Source organism: Dendrobates tinctorius, unplaced genomic scaffold (assembly GCF_039654945.1).
Source record: "Dendrobates tinctorius isolate UK_male_01 unplaced genomic scaffold, ASM3965494v1 ptg000044l, whole genome shotgun sequence".
NCBI lineage: Eukaryota > Metazoa > Chordata > Amphibia > Anura > Dendrobatidae > Dendrobates > Dendrobates tinctorius.
Window position 1 is genome coordinate 21,509,340 of NW_027361712.1, and position 21,527 is coordinate 21,530,866.

At 43.0% G+C, this 21,527-nt stretch overlaps 1 protein-coding gene across 1 annotated transcript; it reads left to right on the forward strand.

The window, feature by feature from the left end:
- The first annotated feature begins 334 nt into the window (after positions 1-334).
- Positions 335-21,083, forward strand: REM2 (RRAD and GEM like GTPase 2). Its single transcript, XM_073575430.1, has 5 exons — positions 335-464; positions 13,875-14,204; positions 14,306-14,379; positions 14,793-15,000; positions 18,143-21,083. The coding sequence occupies exons 1-5, from the start codon at positions 383-385 to the stop codon at positions 18,418-18,420; spliced, it is 972 nt and encodes a 323-aa protein (XP_073431531.1). The 5' UTR covers positions 335-382; the 3' UTR covers positions 18,421-21,083.
- The last annotated feature ends 444 nt before the right edge of the window (positions 21,084-21,527 follow it).

The window sequence follows — 21,527 nt, forward strand, 5'->3', positions numbered from 1 at the left end:
GTTTTATGAATCTGTGATATCAAAAATCGCCCTGAAGGGATTAAATATTTAAAAAAAAAATGCTGAAATGTTGCTAACATTGGAGAGCAGGTGAGTGTACGTGGGTTATTGCAATATTCACAGTGTGCAATTCTGCTCTTAGAGTGGAATGGGCATTCACCGTGCCCACAACCCCCCACTCATCCCCCTCACCAGCTGCACCCTCAGCCACCTCACCTCATGACTGAAGAGCGCGGGAAGCAGCACCACGTGATCTGGAGAGGGAATCCCGTGATGTCACTGCCTAATCTGCATATCTCCCGTCAGGAGAGGGAGGGTCTCCCCAGCCCACGGTGTGTGTCTACTGGGAGATATTTAAAGGGATTGGGCAGGGACCGAGCAGATGGAATTGAGCATCTGTCACACACAGGACTCAGGCAGAAGACAGGGACTGCAGACAGGTGTCAGAGCCAGGGGACTTACAGGTAGGTGTCAGTTTAGCAGTACGATGAGGGCATGGCGATAGTGTGTCATTCTGATCTTCTGACATGATGGGATGTATACTGAAATACATGATTTCAGAGCAGATCTGATCTCAATACTTGATAAGTTTCTGCAAACGTTTGCTTTGTAGATTGCAGAGTCTGCATCACTGGGAGAGAATGGGTTACCAGCAGCTCCTGGTGATGGTCTATGTGAAGGATGCCTATCATTACCTGTCTGACCGGGGCTAACAACCTGGGAGAGAAGGGGTTACCAGCAGCTCCTGGTGATGGTCTATGTGAAGGATCCCTATCATTAACTGTCTGACCAGGGCTAACAACCTGGGAGAGAAGGGGTTACCAGCAGCTCCTGGTGATGGTCTATGTGAAGGATCCCTATCATTAACTGTCTGACCGGGGCTAACAACCTGGGAGAGAAGGGGTTACCAGCAGCTCCTGGTGATGGTCTATGTGAAGGATCCCTATCATTAACTGTCTGACCGTCTGACCGGGGCTAACAACCTGGGAGAGAAGGGGTTACCAGCAGCTCCTGGTGATGGTCTATGTGAAGGATCCCTATCACTGCCTGTCTGACCGGGGCTAACAACCTGGGAGAGAAGGGGTTACCAGCAGCTCCTGGTGATGGTCTATGTGGAGGATCTCTATCATTGCCTGTCTGACCGGGGCTAACAACCTGGGAGCGAAAGGGTTACCAGCAGCTCCTGGTGATGGTCTATGTGGAGGATCCCTATCATTACCTGTCTGACCGGGGCTAGCAACCTGGGAGAAAAGGGGTTACCAGCAGCTCCTGGTGATGGTCTATGTGGAGGATCCCTATCATTACCTGTCTGACCAGGGGCTAACAACCTGGGAGAGAAGGGGTTACCAGCAGCTCCTGGTGATGGTCTATGTGAAGGATCCCTATCATTAACTGTCTGACCGGGGCTAACAACCTGGGAGAGAAGGGGTTACCAGCAGCTCCTGGTGATGGTCTATGTGGAGGATCCCTATCATTAACTGTCTGACCGGGGCTAACAACCTGGGAGAGAAGGGGTTACCAGCAGCTCCTGGTGATGGTCTATGTGGAGGATCCCTATCATTGCCTGTCTGACCGGGGCTAACAACCTGGGAGCGAAAGGGTTACCAGCAGCTCCTGGTGATGGTCTATGTGGAGGATCCCTATCATTACCTGTCTGACCGGGGCTAGCAACCTGGGAGAAAAGGGGTTACCAGCAGCTCCTGGTGATGGTCTATGTGGAGGATCCCTATCATTACCTGTCTGACCAGGGGCTAACAACCTGGGAGAGAAGGGGTTACCAGCAGCTCCTGGTGATGGTCTATGTGGAGGATCCCTATCATTACCTGTCTGACCAGGGGCTAACAACCTGGGAGAGAGGGGGTTACCAGCAGCTCCTGGTGATGGTCTATGTGGAGGATCCCTATCATTACCTGTCTGACCAGGGGCTAACAACCTGGGAGAGAGGGGGTTACCAGCAGCTCCTGGTGATGGTCTATGTGGAGGATCCCTATCATTACCTGTCTGACCAGGGGCTAACAACCTGGGAGAGAGGGGGTTACCAGCAGCTCCTGGTGATGGTCTATGTGGAGGATCCCTATCATTACCTGTCTGACCAGGGCTAACAACCTGGGAGAGAGGGGGTTACCAGCAGCTCCTGGTGATGGTCTATGTGGAGGATCCCTATCATTACCTGTCTGACCGGGGGCTAACAACCTGGGAGAGAAGGGGTTACCAGCAGCCTGGTGATGGTCTATGTGGAGGATCGCTATCATTACCTGTCTGACCAGGGGCTAACAACCTGGGAGAGAGGGGGTTACCAGCAGCTCCTGGTGATGGTCTATGTGGAGGATCCCTATCATTACCTGTCTGACCGGGGGCTAACAACCTGGGAGAGAAGGGGTAACCAGCAGCCTGGTGATGGTCTATGTGGAGGATCCCTATCATTACCTGTCTGGCCAGAGGCCAACAACAGAATTGACTTTTCCATTATCTTCCGCAGCATGTCTTCCCAGCGTAGCTGGCACCTGTTCTGTAATGTCATCGGCATATATTGAGATTGGGACCTCCCTTAGAAATGCCAGTGTCATGATATGAGCCATGGTGGCTGCAGAATGGAATGTATTAGCCACTGTGTAGTTAGATACTAATATTAAAATGACATCTGTCAGGAATGGAGAGAGTTAAATATGTCTGCGGATCACGTAAATCCAATGGAGAACTGTAAGAAGATCCTTCTTCAGGTTTACTGACCAGCCATGGTCATCAGTGATCTCCAGGGCTTCCTGAATAATACATTTCTGTAGCCTATTCCCAGGAGTCAGGTCTTTGAAAGATGAGGCAAGGAGTCTGCCTGGCAGGTCTGATCACTGACCACAGTCTGGGATGGATGGACAGAGGAGAAGCCACCGGTCTGGGCCACCTGTATGGGCGTTCCAGGATTACTATGGCCACATTGGAAAGCCAGGTGCTTCCGCTATGGCGCTGCCAATGCCGCAGAGCGGTCACATGCCCTGAACACGTTGCCTTGGCATGTGCCCAACCTTATGCTGATAGTGATGAAGAAAAAGAAGACACATTCATGAGTTGTAAAGATGGACTTCCTTGGAGTGGGATGACAAAATAACAGTGATGATTTCTTACATTATTAGTTGTTTTCTAGTAATATTTTCCTGTAGGTTTCCTGATATAGGACAGTCGCCTTCTAGATCTGTTATGTGCTAATGTTCAGCAAAAGAATTAGGGGAAAAATATATTTTTCACAAAGTGAGACGCCTCCCAGAAATAAACTTGCTTCTTTTAGACTTGTGTGCGGTAATCTCTGCTTGTCCTGGATACTGATCGCAGATGATCCTGGATTAGAAAGAAGGCACAAGTGTCATTATATAATTCTGAGGCGCTGGCATGGCAATAGTGGGAGAAGTGTGAACATGGGATGTGCAATGAGTTCATCAATTAAAAAAATGCAAGCGCTTCCAACAGTTTTAGAAAAAATTAAAGTAGCTTTTGGATCCACTTTAATATACTGGATGTGTCTTAATAACGATTTACATATATGATGCAACCGATATCTTCTAATCTCTGATACCATGATCTGCGTCATCCTACTCTCACTCATATCATTCTACTGTGCTCTACAGACGTCATCACTTTCCCCATTGGGGCTCACAGTCTAAATTCTCTATCAGTATGTATTGGAGAGTGGGAGCAAACCTCACAAATACAGGTAGAACATACAAACTTCTTGCAGATGTTGTCCTTGGTATGATTCTAACCCAAGGATCCAGGGCCGGACTGGGACTAATATTCAGCCCTGGCATTTGAAGTTACACAGGCCCACTAGTCACATGGTGACTATATAATATCTTTGTACACTTGTAGGTTATCAAAACCAAGAAAGAAAAAAAGACTCTTAAAAATAAACCTTTAATTAAATAATCCTAAAAAATAGAAAGCTAGATGCTGGGAGATAATGGGTACTGATTAATAACTAAATACAAGACACACAAAAAATTAGTAATCAAGTAATTATTATCAAAGGAAGGGGGGAACCTCTCCCTAGTGAACCCTAATGTGTCCCTTCCTGACCGCGGAGGTTGGCACCCTAGTTGTTGACGATGTGGCGCCCCCGCTCAACGTCGGTAGCCCTAAAAACCCTATATCACCCTAGCAAAACAAAAAAAGGGATACACAGAAAAAACACACTCAAACAGATATACTCGAAAAAACCTTAATGGGTAGACATGAATACGTCCTTATACAAGGAAAGTGCTGAAGCGCTGTAGACTTATCTCGTAAACAAAAAAGGCTCAGAAAAATGGAAAAATGCAGCTATAGATAGCTTATCTCGTAATTAAAAATACATATGCTGCAAAGAGAGAACCATAGTCCATGCAGTACATAAATCTTATCTCGTAATAAAAAATACATCTACTGCAGAGGGACATATACCATTAATATTGCCTAAAAAAAAAGTCTACAATAACAGGTTAAATAACCACCATCATTAGCAGCAACACTTCCACCGTATATTTGCAGACCAACAGTAGTTCATAAATAAAGGACCTATTAGTCCATCAAAAAGCTCATTTCAGCCAGAATTAAATGATCTTCATGGCAAATCATGGCACTATAGATATACCATCGAGTACAATGGCCACCAATAGCCATAAAAACAACACAATGTAAATTGTAAAGTTGGTCTGACAATCAAAAAACAAAATACTTATCAGCCATTGATGAGCCGAGAACGCCCAACGCGTTTCCCCCTCCTAGTCATTGAGGGTTCATCAGGGGCAAAGACATAGGGGTCCCATCCCCCACCGGCTGAACAAAACGCCGGGAAAGGTCAGAGAGGCCCAGCACCTGCGCACTGCAGTACTTTGCTCTGCCCTCAACAGAACAGAGAAGTACTCCTGTGCAGGAGCGCGATGCTGGGGAGCGATGAAGCAAGCAGGAGGACGGCATCACAAGAAGATGGGAGGTGCCGGACCCGAACCTGCAACACCCCTCAGACCGGACTGCCCCCCCCCCAGCCAGGTGAGTATAATAAAACTTATTTTTGTTATATTTCAGGTCGGATTGGGGGCTTATCTACAGCATTATAGATTGCTGTAGATAAGCCCTGAAAGGCAGTGGCCACATCTTATAGCAGCCAAAACAGGTGACAGGTTCCCTTTAAGCATACCTGTAATCTCACTTAAAATCAAAGTTAAGGCTTGTATTGTTGATCTCATCACCTACAACAAATTAAAACCTGTTTTTGGTGCACATACCGGTCTTTAATGTTCAAAATGTGACCCAATACTCATACTCATGCTCTGCAGCTTGCCATCCACTGTCTTGGAGTCTGTTCACTAGCATTATGCCAGCACTACAGGTGGTATAACTTCCTTCACTCTATTCTGAGTATACATTATTCCTGCCATTGTTCAGTGGCTTATCTGCACTAAACTGAAATCCCGCCCGGTATGTCTATATATGCAGGCAGACAAAAACCTGAATCTATCACAACAGGCAGTGGATACAAAGACTGAAAGGAGACACCTAGGGGTCAGCACTGGAGTGATTTATTTTCAGGTTCTTAACGTTGTTTTGGGTGAATAAAGCAACATAATGATGATCATTGCACTGTCCTAAGTTTATTAACCCCTTCCCGACCCATGACGCCTACATAGGCGTCATGAAAAGTCGTGCCTAAACGACCCATGACGCCTACATAGGCGTCATGGTATAAATCTGCCTCCTGCGGGTCGGGTGTCCGGGGTCAATGAAAGGTCACCCGACCCGAACGCGCGTACACACAGGACCCTTTATACTTCACCACGGGGGGGTGGCTTAGCCCCCATGTGGCTACGATCGCTCTGATTGGCTGTTGAAAGTGAAACAGCCAATCATAGCAATAGTAATATTTCATCAATGAAAGACACTAATCTGACCCCCCCACACCGGCTGGCGGGGGCGATTGGCCCCCGCCACGTACTGACGGCAGCATTCGGCCGCTGCGTCACAATCTGCTCCCCCTCCCCTTCCCTCCGCTCCCCCCCCCGCAGTCTGATCACTCCCCCTCAACCTCCACGGTGCCTCTGAGTCCCGCTCTGGCTCCCGGTGTCCCGGCTCATGGGCGCCACCATCTTGGAAAATGGCGGGCGCATGCGCAGTGCGATTTGTAATATTTCACCAATGAAATTTGGTGAAATATTACAATCAAGCCATGGCTGATGCTGCAATAGCATCGGCCATGGCTGCAAACATCGATGAGACCCCCCACTGACTGATGGCACCGATCGGCTGCCGCTACCGACTGACGGCAGCGATTGGTCGCCGCAGTCATCATCAGCTCCCCTCCCCTTTCCCTCTGCTCCCCCCAGCCTTCCGATCCCCCCCCTCACCCTCCCCGGTACCTCCTGTCCCTCTGGCCGTCCCGGTGTCCCGCATCATGGGCCATCTTGGAAAATGGCGGGTGCATGCGCAGTGCGCCCGCTGGTATCTGCCGGCTGCAGATTCATTCATTTTGATCACTGTGATAAACTCTCACAGTGATCAAAATTAAAAAAAAGTAAATAAACCCCCCGTTTATCACCCCCATAGGTAGGGACAAATAATAAAATAAAGAAAATATTTTTATTTTTCCATTAGGGTTAGAATTAGGGTTAGGGTTGGAATTAGGGTTAGGGCTAAGGTTGGAATTAGGGTTAGAAATAGGCTTAGGGTTAGAAATAGGGTTAGGGTTGGAATTAGGGTTAGGGTTGGAATTAGGGTTAAGATTAGGGTTAGGGGTGGGTTGGGGTTGGGATTAGGTTTAGGCTTGTGGTTAGTGTTAGAGTTGGGATTAGGGTTAGGGGTGTGTTGGGGTTAGGGTTATGATTAGGGTTGGGATTAGGGTTAGGGGTGTGTTGGGGTTAGGGTTATGATTAGGGTTGGGATTAGGGTTAGGGGTGTGTTGGGGTTAGGGTTGGAGTTAGAATTGAGGGGTTTCCACTGTTTAGGCACATCAGGGGATCTCCAAACGCGACATGGTGCCACCATTTATTCCAGCCAATTTTGCGTTCAAAAAGTCAAACAGTGGTCCCTCCATTCCAAGCCCCAACGTGTGCCCAAACAGTGGTTTACCCCCATATATGTGGTATCAGTGTACTCAGGAAAAATTGCACAACAACTTTTGGGGTCTAATTTCTCCTGTTACCCTTGGGAAAATAAAAAATTGGGGGATAAAATAATAATTTTTGTGGAAAAGAAATTATTTTTTATTTTCATGGCTCTGCGTTATAAACTTCTGTGAAGCACTTGGGGGTTCAAAGTGCTCACCACACATCTAGATAAGTTCCTTGGGTGGTCTAGTTTCCAAAATGGGGTCACCTGTGTGGGGTTTCCACTGTTTAGGCACATCAGGAGCTCTGCAAACGTAACATGACACATGCAGACCATTCCATCAAGTCAGCATTTCAAAACATCACTACTTCCCTTCCGAGCCCCGACGTGTGCCCAAACATTAGTTTACCCCCACATATGGGGTACCAGCGTATTCAGAACAAACTGGACAACAGCTTTTGTGGTCCAATTTCTCCTGTTACCCTTGTGAAAATAAAAAATTGTGGGCTAAAAAAATCATTTTTGGAGGAAAAAAATATTTTTTATTTTCACGGCTCTGTGTTATAAACTTCTGTGAAGCACTTGGGGGTTCAAAGTGCTCACTATGCATCTAGATAAGTTCCTTGGGGGGTCTATTTTCCAAAATGGGGTCACTTGTGGGGGGTTTCTACTGTTTAGACACATCAGGGGCTCTGCAAACGTAACATGACACCCGCAGACCATTTCATAAACTCGGCAATTCAAAACGTCACTACTTCCCTTCCGAGCCCCGACGTGTGCCCAAACAGTGGTTCCCCCCACATATGGGGTACCAGAGTACTCAGGAGAAACTGGACAACAACTTTAGGTTTCCAATTTCTCCTGTTACCATTGTGAAAATAAAAATTAGCGGGCAAAAAAAAAATCATTTTTTGAGGAAAAAAAAATTTTTTTATTTTCACGGCTCTGCGTTATGAACTTCTGTGAAGCACCTGGGGGTCCAAAGTGCTCACAATGCATCTAGATAAGTTCCTTAGGGGGTCTAGTTTCCAAAATGGGGTCATTTGTAGGGGAGCTCCAAAAGTTTAGGCACACAGGGGCTCTCCAAACACGACATGGTGTCCGCTATCGATTGGAGCTAATTTTCCATTCAAAAAGTCAAATGGCGCTCCTTCCCTTCTGAGCCCTGCCGTGCGCCCAAACAGTGGTTCCCCCACACATATGAGGTACCAGCGTACTCAGGACAAACTGGACAACAACTTTTGTGGTCCAATTTCTCCTGCTACCGCCGTGAAAATAAAAAATAACGGGCTAAAAAAATCATTTTTGAGGAAAAAAAATGATTTTTTTATTTTCTCTTCTCTGCGTTATAATCTTCTGTGAAGCACTTGGGGGTTCAAAGTGCTCACCACACATCTCTATAAGTTTCTTAGGGGGGTCTAGTTTCTAAAATGGGGTCACTTGTGGGGGAGCTCCAATGTTTAGACACACAGGGACTCTCCAAACGCGACATGGCAACCGCTAAATATTCCAGCATTATTTCCATTCAAAAAGTCAAATGGCGCTCCTTCCATTCTGAGCCATGCCTGGCGCCCAAACAGTGGTTTATGACCACATATGAGGTATCGGTGTACTCAGGAGAAAATGCCCAACACATTTTAGGATCCATTTTATCCTGTTGCCCATGTGAAAATGAAAAAAATGAGGCTAAAAGAAAATTTTTGTGAAAAAAAAGTACTTTTTTTTTCCGGCTCAATTTGTGAAGCACCTGGGGGTTCAAAGTGCTCACTATGCATCTAGTTAAGTTCCTTGGAGGGTCTAGTTTCCAAAATGGGATCACTTATGGGGGTGCTCCAATGTGTAGGCACACAGGGGCTCTCCAAACACGACATGGCAACCGCTAAGTATTCAAGCATATTTTCCATTCAAAAAGTCAAATGGCGCTCCTTCCCTTCTGAGTCCTTCCGTGTGCCCAAACAGTGGTTTATGACCACATATGAGGTATCGGTGTACTCAGGAGAAATTGCCCAACAAATTTTAGGATCCATTTTATCCTGTTACCCATGTGAAAATGAAAAAATTGATGCTAAAAGAAAATTTTTGTTGGAAAAATTAAAATGTCCATTTTTTCTTCCATGTTGCTTTAGTCCCTGTGAAGCACCTGAAGGGTTAATAATCTTCTTGAATGTAGTTTTGAGTAGCTTGCGGGGTGCAGTTTTTAGAATGGTGTCACTTTTGGTTTTTTTCTGCCATATAGACCCCTCAAAGTGACTTCAAATGTGAGATGGTCCCTAACAAAATGGTTTTGTAAATTTTGTTGTAAAAATGAGAAATCGCTAGTCAACTTTTAATCTTTATAACTTCCTAACAAAAAAGAATTTTGTTTCCAAAATAGTGCTGATGTAAAGTAGACACGTGGGAAATGTTATTTATTAACTATTTTGTGTCACATAACTCTCTGGTTTAAAAGAATAAAAATTCAAAATTTGAAAATTGCTAAATTTTCTAAATTTTCGCCAAATTTCCATTTTTTTTCACAAATACGCAAAAATTATCGACCTAAATTTACCACTAACATGAAGCCCAATATGTCATGAAAAAACGATCTCAGAATCACTGGGATCCGTTGAAGCGTTCCTGAGTTATTACCTCATAAAGGGACACTGGTCAGAATTGCAAAAAATGGCCAGGTCATTAAGGTCAAAATAGGCTGGGTCATGAAGGGGTTAAAGAGACCAATAAAAGGGTTTTCAGAGACTAATGCTTTTACCCTATTGACTGACATTTAGTTAAAATTTAAAAAAAGCTATTGCTCACATTCCTCCCTCTCCACTTCTGCATCTCTGCTGCTCCAGTGATTGATTACATGTTGCAAAAGTAACTTCAGTGTAAATCACCACTGCAGCCAATCTCTGAGCTCTGCAGCTTTGAACGTAGTGATTGGCTGCAGCAGTGATGTACAGTGTAGACATATTGTTATTGCTGCAGCCAGTAGGCAATCAGAGGCAGCGCTGGACCAGGGAAGGGTTATTTTAACCCTTTAACGACTGCTGATACCCATTAAAACGGCTGCCGCTAAGGGTACTTATTCTCATTTTTCCTATTGGTTCCTTTTGATCACTGTTATAGACCCTATCACAGTGATCAAAAGGAAAAAAAAGTTTGCATCGGATGCTTGGGTATGCTCTCATGGCATGCTCCTTCCCTTCCAAGCCCTGCCATATGCCCAAACAGCATTTTTCTCCCACAAATAAAGTATCGGTGTGCTCAGGAGAAATTGCACAACACATTTTGGTGTCCATTTTCTCCAGTCACCCTTGTGAAAATAAAAAAAAGTTTGGGCAAATTTTTTGTGAAAAAAACTAAATGTTCATTTTTTTTCCTTCCACATTGCTTCATTTCCTGTGAAGCACCTGAAGGGTTAATAAACTTCTTGAGGCTATGGGCCCACGTAGCATTTTAAAACGAACAATGAAAACCGGACTCCTTCCCAGAAATCACGCGATTTTTTCCCCCGCGCGATTTTACCGCGATTCTGTTCGCGATTTTCTCAAGCACTTTCCAAGCGATTTGAAGCATCGCTTGGAAAGTGATTGACAGGTTGGTCACACTCGTCAAACATAGTGTTTGACAAATGGACCAGCTTTTTACTATTGAGGCCGCCTATGCGGCTTCAATAGTAAAAGATAAAATGTTCGTTCCCAGCGATGCCTTGCGAGACCTGTGATGACGTTGGTCTCACGTTACTGTAGCGATCTCGCGAGACCACGTCATCACAGGACCTTGCCGCAAGGCATTACTGGGAACGCTGAGGCTCGGGATGGCAGCGCGGGACGTCGGAAGGTAAATATACCCCGATTTTTTATTTTTTATTCTTTTTTTTACAGGGGTATGGTACCCAGGGCCTGGAGGACAGTCTCCTCTCCTCCACACCGTGGGTACCAACCGCACATGAGACGCTTAACTTCGCGCATGGTGGGCATAGCCACATGCGGGAAGTAAGCGATTCTCATGCATTCCTATGGGTGCGGAATTGCGGCAATTCTTTGCGATTGCGCACAAAAGAATGATCATGCTGCGTTTTTTTCCATGATGCGATTCCGCCGCGGAAAAAAGCGCAGCATTAGCACAGCATGTGCGGAATGCCATAGGAATGCATGGGGGGCGTTCTGTACACGATTTTTAAACGTTTTCGCGCCGAAAATCGCAGCAAAAACGCTTGAAAATCGCATCGTGGGCACACAGCCTGAATGTGTTTTGGAGCACCTTGAGGAGTGCAGTTTTTAGAAAATACCCAAAAGTGACACCATTCTATCATATAGACCCCTCAAATTCACTTCAAATGTGATGTGGTCCTTAGTAAAAGGACGGTTTTGTAAATTTTGTTAGAAAAATGAGAATTCGCTGGTCAACTTTTAACCCTTCTGTCTAATTTTTTTTTGTTATGTTTAAAAAAATTGTGCTGATGTAAAGTTGACTTGTGGAAAATGTTATTTATTACCTATTTTGTGTGACACATCTCTGATTTAAGGGTATACAAATTAAAAGTTTGAAAAATGCTAAATTTTCAAAATTTAGCCAAATTTCTATTTTTTTTCACAAATAAACGCAAGTTGTATCAAATAAATTTTATCACTATCATTAAGTACAATATGTCACAAAAAACAGTCTCAGAATCACCGGGATCCATTGAAGCCTTTCATAGTTATTACCTCATAAAGGGACAGTGGTCAGAATTGTTAAATTTGACTTGGCCATTAAGGTGGAAAAATTAGCTTAGCCATTAAAGGGTTAACCAAACACTGGTTGATGGGGTAAGAAAAAAAAATTGATCCCAGAAAACCCTTTAAAATGTGCCTTTACATGCTTAAATATTACGCACAATAAAGCAACCTATTACTTATGTAATTATTTACTGCTGGTTAAAAAAAAAAAAAAAATCAAGCAGTTCATTTTTTTTCTAATTAATTATACTCTGCACCCCATCTTGACTGGAAAAAAACAAAAATGTAGAAATTTTTTCAAATTTATTAAAAAAGGAAAACTGAAATATGACATGGTCATAAGTATTCAGACCCTTTGCTCAGTGTTGAGTAGAAGCACCCTTTTGAGCTAGTACAATGATGCAACAAGTTTTTCACACCTGGATTTAGGGATCCTCTGCCATTCTTCCTTACAGATCTTCTCTAGTTCCGTCAGGTTGGATCGTGAGCATTGGTTGACAGCCATTTTCAGGTCTCTCCAGAAATGCTCAATTGGGTTTAGGTCAGGGCTCTGGCTGGACCAGTCAAGAATGGTCACAGAGTTGTTCTGAGGCCACTCCTTTTGTATTTTAGCTGTGTGCTAGGGGTCATTGTCTTGTTGAAAGGTGAACCTTCGGCCAAGTCTGACGTCCAGAGCATTCTGGAAGAGGTTTTCATCCAGGATATCTCTGTACTTGGACACATTAATGTTTCCATCAATTGCAACCATTCGTCCTGTCCCTGCAGCTGAAAGACACCCCCATAGCATGATGCTGCCACCACCATGTTTCACTGTTGGGATTGCATTGGGCAGATGATGAGCAGAGCCTGGTTTTCTCCACACATACCGCTTAGAATTATCAACAAAAAGTTCTATCTTCGTCTCATCAGACCAAAGAATCTTATTTCTCATAGTCTGGGAGTCCTTCATGTATTTTTTTAGCAAACTCTATACAGGCTTTCATATGTCTTGCACTGAGGAGAGGCTCTGCCGTAAAGGCATGACTGGTGGAGGGCTGCAGTGATAGTTCACTTTATGGAACTTTCTCCCATCTCCCTACTGCATCTGTGGAGCTCAGCCACAGTGATCTTGGGGTTCTTCTTTACCTCTCTCACCAGACTCTTCTCCCATGATTGCTCAGTTTGGCTGGACGGCCAGGTCTAGGAAGACTTCTGGTGATCCCAAACTTCTTCCATTTAAGGATTATGGAGGCCACTGTGCTCTTAGGAACCTTGAGTACTGCAGAAATTATTTTGTAACCTTGGCCAGATGTGTGCCTTGCCGCAATTCTGTCTCTGTTCTCCTTGGCCTGTTCCTTTGACCCCATGATTCTCATTTGATCTGACATGCACTGTGAGCTGTGAGGTCTTATATAGACAGGTATGTGCCTTTGCAAATCAAGTCCTATCAGTTTAATTAAACACAGCTGGACTCCAATGAAGGAGTAAAACCATCTCAAGGAGGATCACAAGGAAATCGACAGCATGTGACTTAAATATGAGTGTCTGAGCAAAGGGTCTGAATACTTATGACCATGTGATATTTCAGTTTTTCTTTTTTAATAAATTTGCAAAAATGTCTACATTTCTATTTTTTTCAGTCAAGTAAGAGTGCAGAGTGTACATTAATGAGAAAAAAAATGAACTTTTTTGAATTTACCAAATGGCTGCAATGAAACAAAGAGTGAAACATTTAAAGGGGTCTGAATACTTTCCATAACCACTGTGTGTTGTGTGGAAACTGTACTTAAGGTCACATAATGCATAAAAGGGCCCTAGACTAGCGAACGTTTAATTAATGGACCAATTGCACATCACATCAATTTGCGGATCTTACCTTAAAAATTTCTAGGGTTCGGTCACAATTTCAGCCTTGGAAGGTAGTCGTAATTGCATTTAGTTGATCAGAATGCATTATTGAAACAGTCACCTCCCTTACAAATTTTCAGTTTTGTAAATATAAGAAAAGTAATATTTCTAAATGCTATTTTGTCTCTTACATTTGCTACAAACTTTTATTTTTAGTAGCCTCTTTTCTGTCAAGTTTGAAGTTTAGTTGATCATTGATGATTTCTCTTTTACTAGATATTGACATGACCCTAAACAAAATAGAAAAACTGGGGGGTCTGCGGCAACATAGAGGAAGTCTTCCTCTTCCACCTGACTCACGCCGGAGGGGTAGTATGCCGTTGCCTTACAAGCATCAGCTGAGGCGTGCACAAGCTGTAGATGAGCTTGACTGGCCAAGTGTCCATTCTGGGTCCTCTGACTCTGTGAGGTCTTCTGACAGTAACCCAGAATCTGTTGTCTTCAAAGTGATGTTGCTTGGTGACAGTGGAGTAGGAAAGACTACACTTGCTGGCATATTTGGAGGTGGTACTCAGGATACCTTCCCCCATGAGTCTGAACATCCAGGTAACTTTTTTTTTTTAAAGAGTGTTGTAGTTTTGGCTGGGAGAGGGTTGACATTTATTCGAGAACTAATGGTGATCAAGCTATAATTTTGTTGCCAACAGAGGATACCTACGAGAGAAATCTAATAGTGGATGGAGAGAAGACAACACTAATGGTGTATGACATCTGGGAACAGGTGAGTAACAAGAATGCTACATTGTTACCCAAAACATGTAAAGTAGAATAGTGACAAATGTTTATAGGTCTGTTATCGGTTAATAGTGTAAAATGGTGAATAATTACCAAATAATCTCTAAAAGACTATATATTTTTCTTTAGATAACTATGTAGAAAAGATTTATGTTTGTATTATCCTCTTTATTAGCCCTGGCTATTATACTCGCATCACTACGCATACCCAAGGAAGACAGTAAAGTGATTTGGTCTTCAGTAATGCATGGAATATCCTAGGGCACAGTATTCAGTCTTCCCCTTATCCTAGCCTATACAAAAATGCTCATGGACCACACGATGATATTGTGCGTAGCTTGTGCCATACCTACCATTACCCAGATTTGTATGTTGTTAAATGTGACCCTAATCTCTCAGTCAGGACCACATACCTGGATGCAGGACAATTGTCTACAGATGGGTGATGCCTTCCTTCTAGTATTTTCAGTGACAGATCGTGGTAGTTTCCAACGTCTACCAGGTCTTCTTCTAAGGCTACGCACTGCCCGTCCGCATCGACACATTCCAGTGATTCTTGTTGGCAATAAAGGAGATCTAGCGCGCTCCAGAGAGGTCAGCATGGAAGGTAATACTTACCGAAAATTGGCATAAATAGTAAAGCGAGTACTCTGCAGTGTACTATTAGAACCTGATAAAATATAAAGTAGGATTTTTTATCTATGGAAATATATCTCTCAAGCCACAGAGATAATTAGTGAACGTTCGTTAAAGGGATAGGAAATATGACCACGAAGGGCAAGCCTTGTTGGTCCTATTGAAGTAATGTCCTTACTACATTGCGAAGGTTTGGTGCGAAAAGCCAAGCATGGCTTCAATTCCAGACCCAAGTCTTACCTATGTCATATCAGCTGCACGCAAAAGGGTCCACTTCAAAGTTGAGACATAAAAGGTAACAGGTTAAGCATTTTTTATAGAGTTTCACTACCTTAAACTTTTTTAGCTAGATGTAGTTTTTCATGAGTAATGTTTCTCATACAAATGGAAAACTATCGGCTCGTTCAGCCAGCAGTTACTGGTCATGTCTGCCCCACATACCTAGCCGAGGGTCTATGTTTATTTCAATGGTCTGCGACTTATCCCCAATGGGTACAAAGTATAAGGCATGTTACCATTCAGTATGCCTGCTTCTCCTTTCCCCCAACATCTTCTAGTCACAGTCAGGTAGCCCCACATCAGTGCGTTCAGCTGTGTTTTGTCTAATATATATCGAAAGGTTTCCAATCTTTGAAAAAAAAAAGTTTTCATCTCTGAGGGTCTGGGTGCTGAGACTCTAATAATCGCAAAGTGGCGTAAGCTCCCTTTTTCAACTCCGAGGAGAGTTAATCCCGACCCGATGGGCACAAGGCTCACCTGAGCATTTCTGCACCTTGGTGTTCGTGATTATTGGGGGACTCAAGACTTTTCCCCCACACCGATAAAACTTCTGACACATCAACCCTATACATAACTGCAGTACGGAAAGGTACAGAATGTTGTTTCTTTCCTTTCTGCTCAGCAATTGCGTGTTATTCTGGCAGCTACAGCATATACATTAATGTTGAAATCCAAGTGGAGGACAGTAGTAGCTATATCATAAACGCTGTTATGTAACTGCCTTTTGTTCATCAAATTGCTGAAGAAAAAAAACATTTAGTTTATGATACTAGATCGTGTATCGGCTTGTACATATGCAGATTGGGTTCAGCATATCTCTGTGTGGTGAGCTGGACGGTAGGAGAAAGAATACAGGAGAAATCACCATGCCTGACCGCCATGGAGAGGCCTTCATCTACCTTCAGCAATCTCAGCTTTACTGAAATAATTGAGTCATATTTGCACATTGTAGTGATATACTGGGTTCCGGAGAAAAATCGAAAATAAATGCCCGATTCATCAAGAACGTCGATTTTTGTCAACGGTCTTGATGAGAGGGCGGGGAGGAGTTCGACACTCCTGATTTATGAAGAGGCACAGGTCTGAATCATGAAACACAGACGACGAAATACCGTCGCACCCATGTGTCCCACCCTAGTTCCGCCAATTCTGACAGATCTGAGAAAAGAGAAACTGGCGTGAAAACGCCAAAAGTTTAACAATTTTTGCAAAGCTTCGAGTTATTTCCAAATGTTGCGATTTTTAAAATCAGTTTAAGCCAGAATTCTGGTGAAATTGCTTGGCTGAATCAGGGCAAAAGTGTGCAACATACCTAATTTAGATAATCAGCGCTGCTACGGTCCAGGTATCCCCATTAGGCCGGGGTCACACGAGAGTATGTTCTCTGATGTGAGAGAATCCGGCCGATTATTCAAATGACACGGCTCAAAATCTGTCAGAGTCTGATCTGAGGGTCACCTTACTGTGATTTAATTCTCTCACATGATAGAATCGGAGCACAGGTGTGGAAAACTTTTCTCTGTCTCCTCCACTGTCTGAGTCTGCGCATGTTGGACTGCACTTGAATGACATCCGATTTGCAGAGCCACCTACAGCATGCTGCGATTGATTTCTCATGCCGAATCGTCTCTGCCCCATAGTATAACATTTGGCTGAGTGCTATCCGATAAAACATCACATAGCACTTGGCCATGTTATACACCAGTGTGAGCGCGCTCTTAGGCCCAGTTGAAAACTTTTGAGTTGTCCTTCTTTAAATGACTTAAAAAAAGAAGCCCCCTGAGAAACCACACCGCGAGCAATTATTTCTATTTATATGAAAGCACCCAGTTACTGCTCATAAGGAATCTCGGTCACATATTGGCATGTTGGAGGGGTAGTCTCAAGTTTGGAAGTTAACTTGTATCTGTGCGATAGGAGATAATTTCCAGATTGCTGGGGGTACGACCACTGGGACCCCCGCCGGTCTTGAGAATTGGGGGAATGGAGCAGTGGTCAATCGTGTGTACTGCTGCTCCATTTATTCTTATAAATAAAGGGAAGCTTTCTCATTGTACATGCTGTCTGACCTGTGGACAGCACGGTATAGAGAAAGAGGCAGAACAGTATGATCTCTAGGTTTTTTTTTTGTTAATTTAAATCCATGGTATTTGTCTGGTAGTCGAAAAGAGTCTAGCGGGCAGTTCCGATAGTGATTGACAGCTATCTTGGTATGCACAGTCATATAGTGCAGACTGTTAATCACCAAGTAGGTCCGCCCACTGGACTCCTCTGCATACAAACACCCGGGATTACAGTGGATAAAATGCAAGATGTACTCAGAGTTTTCCCACAAAAAAATGCATATTGATCTAATCAGCTCCTGCTGTTCGATATCATCCTGGCTGCAGATCAGATGCCATTTTCAACATGACAGGTTCCCATTAAGAACTAATAGATCAGAAGTGTGAATGATCGACCACCGCTCCATTCACGCAGGGTTCTTGGGATGAGTGGGGGTCCCAGTGGACAGCCCCCCCAGATATCAGGAAGTTATCCACTATCTATTGGCTAGGTGATAACTGCCAAATCTGAGAGTACCCTTTTACTCCTCATTATACCACGAGGACACTGATGGTGACGAGGACACTGATGGTGACGAGGACACTGATGGTGATGTTTTACTCTAAGCTCAAATGTGGTCATGTCCTATGTCATTTTTTTTCTGGTACTATTATAATGTTGAAGAACTTTCAATGGATTTTTTTTGTTGTTGTTCTCTATTACTGTACTCCAAAGTACCATTATTGCTATGATACTGCTGTTTACTTTGTATTTTTCGTGAACTCTTCCAGAGGGACGCTCCCTGGCAGGCATGCTAAGCTGTAAGTACACAGAGACATCTGCTGCCCTTCACCATAATACTCAAGAGCTGCTTGAAGGGGTTGTCAGGCAAATTCGTTTACGAAAGGATGAAGTAGAGCGCCCTCCGCAGACAGCCACCCTTTTGCCACCAGGGCGTAGAGAGAGTTTGACCAAAAGAGCAAGGCGACTGTTGCAAGGGATTATGGGAAAACATAAAGGATTCTTCAAGCAAAGATCAAAATCATGTCATGACCTTTCTGTACTGTGACTGATGAACTGTCCAACCGCGTGACTCACTGGAGACTATGTGGCCAGTCTTAAGAGAAAAGGCCCTGATCACCATCTTACATGGGGCCGTATCAATAGCATATGTGCTCCGAAGAATATTCACATCATCAAGCAAAACCTGGACTTGTGATCAAGCTGGAATGGCATTAGATATATCACTATACATAAGCTCACCGCTTGATGTGACCTTCATAAAATATTCATTTAATTTCTAAAGGTTGTGATTGATTGCATAATGAATACTGTAATTGCTTTTTAACTTCTTTTAAATGCCACAGTTCCACATATTTCTTGAGGATAATCTGCAAAACTGCCACAAAATTGCAGGTTTTACTTCTGCAAGCAAATCTAACAGAGCAGAGCAGATCTGTTATTGAAAACTGCCACACCAACAGCATAACTTATATATATATATATATATATATATATATATATATATATATATATATATCGACACATATTATAAATAGTTTACACACCCCATGTTTTTGTCAAGAAGGAAAATCACGCCATGAAGATCTTTCTCCAACTTTAATGTCACAATAGTCTGTACAAATCCATTGAGAGGCAAACTGAGATCATTTTGATGGAAAAAATAACGATAACAAAGCTAACATAATGTGGTTGCATAAGTGTGAACACCCTCTTTTATGTGGGGATGTGGTTGTGTTTGGAATTAACCACATTTAAACTCATGCTGAAGTGTAGTCAATGCACAGCTGCCATCAAATAAAGTGATTCTTATTATCCCAATATAAAGTTTTTTGGTTCTAGTAGAAATTTTCTCACATTTTCTTAGTTGCATTTTACAGCAAAAGCCATAGTCTTATAACACAATAAAGGGATCACGTAGTTGAAAGTTATCAGTCAGGAGATGGTTATAGAAAAATTTTCAAAGCATTAGGTGAAGACAGTCATCAAGTCATCATGTAGTGGTTTAAATTTTGAACGACAGTGACATTAGAGCTGTGCATCCCTCAAAAATTTATGAAAAGACAAAAAAAAAATTGGTCTAGGAGGCTGCCAAGAGGCCTACAACAACATTAAAGGAGCTGCATTGAATTTTGGCAAGCACTGATTGTGTACTCCATGTGATAATCTCCTGTATTCTTCATATATCTGGTCTGTGGGGTAGGGTGGCAAGGAAGAAGCCTTTTCTTACAAAGAAAAACATCCAAACTCGGTTACGTTTTGCCAAAACCTACATCAAATTTGATTTTTGAAGACAGAGCTCACCAGGTAGAATATAGAAAAAAATCCTTTATCAATGTAATTAAATGCAGCAATGTTTAATCTCCATTGGTCTTTTTCAAGTTTGTCAAAAGAATGGGAGAAACGTGTGATGGTCTAATGAGACTAAGGTTGATATTTTTGGCCATAATTCCAAAAGGTATCTTTGGTGCAAAGGCAACACTGTGCATCACCAAAAGAACACCCTACCAACAATGAAGCATGGTGGAGGCAGCATTTTGCTCTGGGGCTGTTTTTGGTAGCCATAACTGGAGCTTTAGTCAAGCTGGAGGGAATTATGAACACTTCCAAACATCAGTCAATATTGCATATTTATGCAACGACATGATTTTAGTTCTTTTATTTTACTTTCTCGACTCGAAAAGATTTCAATTTTTTTAATTGAATTGTACAGACTATAGGTGAAAGTAAAGGTGGAAAAGTTCTGAAATGATTCTTCCTGGTATGATTTTTTTTTTTTCGCAAGTCAAAAACCTTTAACAGATGTGTGTACACTTTTCATACCATATATATATAATTAGTAAAAACACAAGGCACTTTGCTATTGTGGAGTATCTCCATTTTTTATTTATTTATTTATTAAGCGACAGGACATCCTAGCATTGGCCTTCTTACCTGCTATATTACTGATGTGAACCTGGCCTAGAAGACATTACAGTCACAATGTAAAATTAGAATCTGTGCACCTAGGGCAATAATACAGCAGCACTGTGATGCACGGGAATGCAGTACAATTTTATATATTTCTTTAGATGTCATTTTTGTGTTATTCCTTTTTTATGTGCCCTGCACTAATGCAAAATAATTTAGGGGAAAGAAAGTATACAGGTGCATTATACATTATCGGCAAGATCCGGTATTGGCAAGATCCATTTCTTGACTGTTACAAAAGGGAGACATATTTTGCATTTTTTTGAAAAGTAATTTGACCAAGAATTGGCTTTCTGTGAGGTGGTTGCATACGTATCATGTAGCTAATACTGTGCTCTTTTTTTGTGTCATGGGCTCTGACATCAGCTCATACAATTGCTCTCGGCACCCTGCTTCATTCATTCATTGCCCAATACATGACATGCATCGGTGAGCCAGTTGGCCCAGTAATTTGATGCCTTCCGGAGTGACCATTTTGACAGCTTTGTATGATTAGTGGTACAAGTGTAATATTGTACTCAGATAACTACATTGTTCTTCTTTTTTCCCATACTGAGGCTATTCGGCAAAACAGAAAAATTATCTGTGAGGCCAAAAAAATCGGTGCATTTAGGGAGGAGGGTGGGGTGCGCTGACCTCATGCGGACTGTTGGGTGGTGCGGGCAGGGTTGTGTTTTAGCATGCCCTCCAAGTAAAATAATGTGTGATGCTCAAGCAACAAATAAACACATTTCACTTTTCCGTTTGTGCACATTTTCTAATTTGATGCTCCATGTGTTATTATTTATGTTGTGTGTTAGGCACCATCTGTTTTTGGAGCCTTTGTACTAACACTGCGCTCATGTTTAGGGCTTTCCCTCATCACCTCCATCGTTCTGCAGAATACCTTGCCACCAAATTTACCTTCCTCCTACCCCCTCCCCATAGCAATCTCCCTGTCTCCCAGCCTTAAAAGGAGAAATTCATCAGCGCAGACTTTGTCGTCATGGAGACCAGAAGCCAACTATATTACATTGCTCCCCCTGTATCTGGGGGAGACGTTGCCATGGAAACTCATACATGGCATCCCATACCACAGTGAAGGCTATTGTGATAAGATTGAGAGGAACACAAATAACCAAATTATTCTTTTAACCAGGCAGCCATCTCGAGGCCCTGCAGAACTAGCCTGCGAAGTGTCCGAAT

Excerpts from the sequence above, each read along its gene's own strand:
- REM2 (XM_073575430.1), top strand. The coding sequence starts at position 383 with ATGGAATTGAGCATCTGTCACACACAGGACTCAGGCAGAAGACAGGGA. Across the intron at positions 465-13,874 it reads CAGAGCCAGGGGACTTACAG|ATATTGACATGACCCTAAAC; the intron begins GTAGGTGTCAGT and ends CTCTTTTACTAG. Across the intron at positions 14,380-14,792 it reads TGTATGACATCTGGGAACAG|TCAGGACCACATACCTGGAT; the intron begins GTGAGTAACAAG and ends CTAATCTCTCAG.